Source organism: Mizuhopecten yessoensis, unplaced genomic scaffold (genome assembly GCF_002113885.1).
Source record: "Mizuhopecten yessoensis strain PY_sf001 unplaced genomic scaffold, ASM211388v2 scaffold716245, whole genome shotgun sequence".
NCBI lineage: Eukaryota > Metazoa > Mollusca > Bivalvia > Pectinida > Pectinidae > Mizuhopecten > Mizuhopecten yessoensis.
In genome coordinates this window covers 343942-352391 of record NW_018480020.1, presented here as the reverse complement: position 1 = coordinate 352391, position 8450 = coordinate 343942, and the positions used below count along the sequence as shown (strand labels likewise).

The 8450-nt window shown below is 38.3% G+C and overlaps 1 protein-coding gene across 1 annotated transcript in view; it reads left to right on the top strand.

Moving 5' to 3' along the window:
- The window catches only part of LOC110442295 (tubulin epsilon chain-like), a 26887-nt gene extending 20886 nt beyond the window's left edge, over window positions 1-6001 (top strand). Inside the window, exons 8-12 of the mRNA XM_021485824.1 lie at window positions 836-1038; window positions 1543-1683; window positions 2547-2687; window positions 3548-3722; window positions 4418-6001. Of these exons, the coding sequence (XP_021341499.1) occupies window positions 836-1038; window positions 1543-1683; window positions 2547-2687; window positions 3548-3722; window positions 4418-4576 (819 nt within the window). The 3' untranslated portion in view covers window positions 4577-6001. The remainder of the gene's footprint in view (window positions 1-835; window positions 1039-1542; window positions 1684-2546; window positions 2688-3547; window positions 3723-4417) is intronic.
- The last annotated feature ends 2449 nt before the right edge of the window (window positions 6002-8450 follow it).

The window sequence follows — 8450 nt, the reverse complement described above, 5'->3', positions numbered from 1 at the left end:
AAAATTTATTATGGTTTATAATGGCAAATGATACTTTGAATATTACATGTTAATAACTTGATTGGAATTATAACCTTGAGTTGACAGTTTGATACTTTGAAAATTTTGAGCCAGCCCTACCCCCAAGGGCTGTAGGGTGGGGCTCAAGGGAGTCAGTGTGCTAAAATTTCTTCATTTTCCTTGTTTAGAATCAGAGGTGCTAGTTTCAAATTCTTTTTAGTCTGAAATCTGTATGCTTGATATTGAATAAGGTGGTTTTATTGTTTTTTTGTCACTTTGAATAATATTTCTGTTCATGTTAAAAATGAAATCAACTCTCTGTATAAATATATCAGGTAACCGTTAAGGCCCATGGGCCTCTTGTTAAGAATTACAATTTTTTGGCATTTTGCATACATGTATATAGTTATGCAATTCTTATACACAAATAACATGACACTATGAGGTTTCATTAATTAATGTACAAGATTCCTGTTTAGGATTTCCAACATGGGACTGTGTAATAATGCCCGTAAGGAAAATGAAGAGCAAAGAAGGTAAAAGATCATCTTTTGTAGATCTGATAAAGATCCTTTGATGGTGGGTGCCAATTAGATCTTTCTAGGATCTCTTGTCGTCAAAGTGGGAGTGGGGGCATCTGTATGTTTTACAAATATTATCAAGTGTGTGAAGTTATCTACTCCAAAAATACCTAGTTAACTCGTTCATCCCTGGAGACACATTTGAACTCTTCCAATTCAAAGGTTGGAATAATCCATTATGAAATTTCAGGGGTGAACGAGTTAAATTTCAGTAAAAAATGCCCACTTTTACAAAATACCTATTCATTGTTTAGGCACTGATGGACATAGTTAACAAGGTTAGTAAGTCTGTGCCATCCTTGAAAACCGGCAAGAAAACCTTCTCTGGACTGTCGGAGACCATGAAGGCCGGCAGTGCCATAACAACAGGAGAAGGGGGTACAGTCTCTAAAGCTGAGGAGCGACCTTTTGACAGCATGAACAACATTGTGGCTAACCTTCTCCTGAACATGACCAGGTAGAAATATGTAAACAGTAATATTCATTAATAGTTAAGGTATTGTAATTAATGTATGGTATATGCCGTTAGGTATTCTGCCCATATATGTTACTATTTTCTTTTGGTTGTCATCAATTAAAAACAGTCATCATGAAAAAAATATAATTTAATTAACCCTTTCACCATTGTAGACCATAATGGACTCATCCAGATCAATGCATGGTAGAGTCTACTAAAGTTACATAGGGGTGACAGGGTTAAAGCAAACACACATGATATAGCAAAATGACTGTCTGAACATAACAATAATAATAAATCATAATTGGAGGTTCTTATATACCGCTTTATCATAACCTAGTTCGTAGGTCGTCTCAAAGGGGTTCACAAATTATAATAACCCGAGAAGGTCACTATTCAATCAACCCTTAAATTATTTAGACGCGATGGCTCAAAATCCAGTGAAGGAAGGGATACAGTAATGGTGAATTTATTAAAACCTTTGTTAATATATTTTGCTTGCAGTTCCGCTAGGTTTGAAGGGTCGTTGAATGTTGATCTGAATGAGATTACAATGAACCTGGTCCCGTTTCCACGGTTACACTACCTCGTGTCAAGCCAATCACCGCTCTATGCAATAGCTGATGTGAAGCTGCCTCCAAGAAGGTAAATGCTTTATTTCTCCCACTTTAGCTCGCTTGGTCCGAAGGACCATGATGAGCTTATATTTTTGTATGGCTTACCGCAGCGTCCATCATCCGCCCATCAACTTTTCCTTTAAAACGCTACTTGTCCTTAATGCTCCAGTAGATTTTGACAAAATTTGGTCTGGAGCATCCTTTGGCCAAGATAACTCAATTTTGTATAAATGGTGAAATTGGACCCCCTGGGGGCAGAGGGGTGGATCCCGATAAGGGAAACGGAGGTAAACCTTTAAAATCCTTCTTCTACCCCAGGGAATAAGGGATTTCATCTCAAATTGTGTGGAGAATCCTTGGGCCAAGAGCTCAATTTTGTGTAAATAGTTGGGTTGGACCCCCTGGGGACGGAGGGGTGGGGCCCAATTTGGGAAATAGAGGTAAAACCTTTTTTTTTCCTTATTTGACCTGAAGCATCCTTGGGCAAAGAGGACTTAATTTTGTATAAACGGAGAATGTGGCCCCTCTGGGTGCAGAGAGGTTGGTACTAAAGGGGAATTTGAGGTTTAAATCTTTTGGAAAAGTCCTTCAGCATGTTAAGCACATTAGATGTGTTTCAATCATTGATCGACGTTGCTGGCTACCTTGAAATTAATATTATCTAGCTATAAGCCGTAATTAGTGCCGAAGGTGCACGCAAAATTGGTTGAAGGGTGTGGGTGCTGTTTGGGAAAGGTGGAGCACTTATAGCATTCAATAAGAGCTGACAGAAAGATGAAGTGCACTAATAATGGATATTATGGGGAATACTGTTATAGCACACTCTCATGGTTAAAATAGTCATATCTACTGGAAAAGTGAATCATTACTTCTACAACATTTGTCTTTCAGACTTGACCAGATGTTTTCGGATGCTTTCTCCAAAGACCATCAACTGTTACGTAGTGATCCGAAACGCAGCCTGTACCTGGCCTGTGCCTTAATGGTCAGGGGCAATGTGGAGATATCTGATGTCAGACGGAACATTGACAGGTATGACACAATAAAAACAGTTTGGCAAACGACTTGGTTAAGTTTTAACAAATAGTATGTACCCCCAAATAGTCCCTCATGAAGAAGAAGTCAGTCATTTTCCACACTGAGACACGTCCTTGAATTACCTTAGCTGTTAATGGGACATTAAACAAAATAAATCCAATCCATACTGCGATATACCCCTGCAAAACAGAATGTCAATTATTTCCTACACAAATATTATAAGCCTTTATGGAATTGGAAGTCATTCATTTTCTACACCAAGATATTTCCTTAGGAATTGAAAGTCAGTTATATTTCTTACACCAAATTACTCCAGGTTACCCATCCAGAACTGGAAGCCAGTCATTTACCATATTGAGATTTCCCCTCAGGGACAGGAAATTCAGTCATTTCCCAATCTGAAATACCACCTAGGATATAGGAATTCAGTCATTTCCAATGCTGAGATATCCCTGTTTTTACCTGTACAACAATGTGGCAAAACTATTTTTTTTATGTCACTTGACCTGGGATGTTTTGCCTTCTGATAGAGAGTGTATACACACTGTACCAATAGGTACACAGATTTTAATTTCGGGGTCTAGACAACTAAATTTTCGGGATGTTTTAGCACAGAGACTAAACACTCGTCATATAGAGTGTTAAATAGTCAAATGGATACGCTTTATTACAGCATATTGAGCAGCAACAAATGAGTGTCATATTTTTCTACGAATCATATTTTCACGATCACGTTATTAAACCGTGAAATCGCGGAAATATTTGGCCTTGTTGTAGTTGTTTATGTTTTCGATGGATTTAAGCTCCAGTCTGCACGTTTAGAATTCTTTAAATTTTGTAATTTTGTATTGCAGGTTGAAGCCGAACCTGCAGTTTATCCACTGGAACCAAGAAGGCTGGAAGACTGGTCTTTGTTCTGTGGCCCCAGTTGGTCAGCCCTACTCCCTCCTGACTCTCGCAAACAACACATGTGTTCATCACACATTCACTGACCTCAAGGACAGATTTGTCAAACTCTACAAACGCAAGGTCAGTAGGCATTGCAAGTGTGCACTGTAACTAGGGCTGCAACGATACATTAACCTGACGATACCATATGTATCACGATACAAATAGTAATAGTTGAAGCAAAGAGAAAAGATGTGTTGCCAATTTTTAATGGCAATATGACAACTGGAAATAAACTTGGTCCAAAATGGGCCTGACTTAAAAAATTCACACAATTCACGTTTTTCAGCGTGCATGCCGAGCCGAAGCTGTCACCTGCCATATTGGAACCGATATGAGAAAGCTAAATTCAGAAACGATAAAATCCAGACAATATCGTAGATGTATCATTACCTCCCAAAATATATTGTGTATCATACTGTGTTCAAAATATCGCGATTTGTCATCGCATGGTATATCATTGCAGCCCTAGCTGTAGCAATTGTTTTTTCACCAGTGTTTTAGATATCAGAATATATTTGAAAAATTACCATTCAGAACCATAAGGCCTAGCTTCATGACATTGGCTGAGCTTGCTGGAATGAAATACTATCATTAAATATTTGGATCAAGTCAAGTTTTAGGTCTGACATCTGGATAAAGCTGTTGCCATTCTCTCTCAGCTTTTTACATTTTCATTTTTTTCTTCAGAACCATAAGGCCTAGCTTCATGACATTGAATGAGCTTTGCTTGAATAATTAATTTTGATCATATGTTACTTTACCCTGTTTTTCAGGCTCATATACACCATTACACCCACATAGACGGTATGGAGTTATCCGACTTTTCTGACAGCCTGGAATGTCTGAACACTATTATCACTGATTACAGAGACCTAGAGAGACAGCTCAGTAACCCACCACCCACAGAACCAAGGCTGCAGGTCATGACCTGAATCCAAATACACCAAATTAAAGGTTTAATGTTAAAACTGGAACAAAGATTGTTCACCTGCCATCATTGGAACCCTTTGAGCGTACAGAAACCCAATTGAAGGGTCAAATGTCATGACGGGGACAAAATTTCAAAAATTGCTGCCATCAGCAAACTTTACATTTCATGTCAGGAAATGCCCTTGATCAAGGTTTCCAGGTCATGACAGTCGCAGACAAAGGTCAACCGACAGTGCCAGCCTGTCAGTAGAATGGAACAAGTAAAAGTGTGAATGTGGGGAAAAGTTTATAGAACTAATATTGACTGAATATTAGCCGAGAAAGGTCAACGTGTCATCAAGAGGTCATCCTCTGACCAACCAGAAAATGAACATTCCATATCTATAGTGTGAACCTAAAACTGGACATTATCCAAACTGGACACTTTTGGGAGCCAGATGGATGTGCATGCAATGTTAAGAAATATTTTAATGTGTGTAATTTCTACTTAATGATAATATTTTCTCAGCTCAAATGTATATTGAATTTCTTAGCTACTATTTATAGTTCACTGGACAATTTGAGGTTGGAAATAATTACGAAGATAAAACTCACATTATTTATCTTTCATGCCACATTATTTATTAATATGCTATTTTCGAAAAACTGTTCTTTTCAATAGTAATACTTCTTTGGAGACAAAATTCAATCAGCACCTTCTGGGACTCTAAAAAATTCTTGATAGTGATTTTCTCCCAGTATACCCAAAGCCAAAATTGTAGTGTCCCTTTCAGCGAACAGTTGCACCTGTTAGCCCTTTCACCCCTATGTAACTTTAGTAAACCTTACTATGCATTGACCTGGATGAGTCCATTATGGTGTACAGTAGTGAAAGGTTTAAAGAGCCGATATGGTCCTGGTCATATCTTTTATTCTATTTAAAAAACAGCACAATGGAAATATCATCCTGTAATATAAAAGAAATGTGGTAGTGTCTATTTATGAAAAATGAACAAACATTTTTTAGAATTTATACTATGGTTAAAGATACAGTAGACCTTGAAACTTTCCCCCCAACAAAACTTTCCCCCTACACCGGCAAAACCCTTATCCGCCCAGTGTTGATTTCACCCTTCACATCTAATTTCAATATTTTTACTATTATTCATTACAATGGTAGGTAATTCCGCGCTCATTGCCGAGGGGGAAAAAGGCTCAAGTTAAGCTGTGGAAAAATTATCTTGGTATACAGTATTCACTACGAATTAAAAATGTGTTGACTATAAATAATATGATCTGAAGTACTTTAAATAAAATTCAACTTTCATAATGAATACCCATTATGTCATATATCTTGTTATTTATTTTGATACTTGAGTATTTGCCCATATGTTTTAACTGTTAAAAGGTCATCAATAAGAATAACTGTTTTGATAATAAATTTATGATTATATACAACCACCTGGTTTAGTTTGTTATGTCCTTAAAAATCTACTTTTTTCTGTATATTCTGCAAATATCAATATGGTCTATTACTCTTGTGACCATATTAAAGATGGAAATTTATTAGATTAAAATGCACAGTGTATATACTGTGTCAACACATAAAGGACAAATCCAGAACTCAATATAAATATGGAATGACAACAACAGAGACTGAGGAGACACCAAAATGAAAGGAAAGATAATGGCAAAGACTTGGGAGACACCAAAATGAAAGGAAAGATAATGGCAAAGACTGAGGAGACGACAAGACGGGAGGGAAACTTATTACAGGGATTGAGAAGACACCAAAATCAAAAGGTAAGACAACAACAAAGGCTGAGGAGACCCGAAAAACTTGAGTAGAGAAAATAACTTACACTGAGGAGATACAAAAATAAAAGCAGTGACTAAGGAGGCATTACATCAAAAAGGAAGACAACAGCAGAGACTGAGGAGGGCCTAAATCAAAGGGAAGACAACAGCAGGGACTGAGGAGGGCCTAAATCAAAGGGAAAACAACAGCAGAGACTGAGGAGGCCCTAAATCAAAGGGAAAAAAACAGCAGAGACTGAGGAGGGCCTAAATCAAAGGGAAAACAACAGCAAAGACTGAGGAGGGCCTAAATCAAAGGAAAACAACAGCAGAGACTGAGGAGGGTCTAAATTAAAGGGAAGACAACATCAGAGAATGAGGAGGCACTAAACCAAAGGGAGGACAACAGCAGACTGAGGAGGCCCTAAGTCAAAGAGAAGACAACAGCAGAGAATGAGGAGGCCCTAAATCAAAAGGAAAACAACAGCAGAGACTGCGGTGGCCCTAAACCAAAGGGAAGACAACAGGAGAGACTGAGGAGGCCCTAAACCAAAGGGAAGTCAACAGCAGGGACTGAGTAGGCCCTAAATCAAAGGGAAGACAACAGCAGAGACTGAGGAGGCCCTTAACCAAAGGGAAGACAATAGCAGAGACTGAGGAGGCCCTAAATCAAAAGGAGGACAACAGCAAAGACTGAGTGAGGAGGCCCGAAATCAAAAGGGAAAACTACAGCAGACTTTGAAAGCCCTTTATCAAAAGGGAAGACAACAGCAGAGAGTATGGAGGCCCTTAAACCAACGGAAAACAACAGAAGAGACTGAGGAGGGCCTAAATCAAAGGGAAGACAACAGCAGAGACTAAGGAGGCCCTTAATCAAAAGGAGAAAATACAGCAGAGAGATATGAGGCCCTAAATCAAAAGGGAAAAATACAGCAGAGAGTGATGGGGCCCTAAATCAAAACGGAAAACTACAGCAGAGTGTGAGAAGGCCCTAAATCAAAAACAACAACAGAGAGTGAGGAGGCCCAAAATCAAAAGGGAAAACAACAGCAGAGATTGAGGAGACCCCAAAAGTAGAGGGAAGACAACGAGGAGACATAAAATAATTAAAGGAAAACAGAAAAAGGGATTGAGGAGAAACACCAAATATAAAGGGTAACTACAACAGAGGTTAAGGAGACACCAAAACTCAAAGAAAGATAGCAACAGGGATTGATCTCTATCACTTAAAAGTTGTCAGAGGATAGTGTTTGCATTGTAATTCATAGGAACACCAAACCAGGTACAGAAAAACATCTTTGCATGGCAGATTGCATTGATTCATGATAAAATGACCTATATTTCTATCTTTGACATCTATACTGCTAGGAATACCTTATGCTGCAGGGACGCATCTTGGTGTGGGTGAGTTTCATTTACTAGAATTAGGCAAGTGTAAACTTTATTTGTTATTTATTTATTTGATTTGTATTCGTCTTTAACAAAACTATATATACTATACGAACAAAGCTTGCATACAGATACGTAAAATAATTGATCATATATCATTACTTTTGACCCATATTTTAGGAACAACAAACTAGCACCGAGTTTGTTGGTACCTTCTGTATCATTGAATAGTTCTGAATAGACGAACTGACCGTATGGTACAGAAAAATGTATTATTTGCGTCATGATAAAGAAAATTTGAAATAGATGCTTCATTACTGCGTACCTATTCATGCAGTAACTGGTTCACCCATTGCCAGTATAATGTGACCGGGCGGAATGCTGTGTTTGGTGCCTTTGGCATGGCATTTGAGTGAGATAGCACTATATAATGTCGGCGTCAGATCCGCGCTATCACAAGGAGACAAGCACACCAAAATACACTGTCTCTTGCATCCACACACGCAAGCACGCATACACTACACACATGGAGGCACGTCCTTAAATTACCTTAACTGTTAATAGAACGTTAAACAAAATTAAACCAAACCAAACCTAGTCTTCATGTAGCAATTGTTTCCAAAACCCTACCAAAAACGTGTGGTGCTGAAAAGGTCATTCGAACACAAAATCGATAAATCTAAGACAAACAAGAGAAACTGTGAGCAAGCT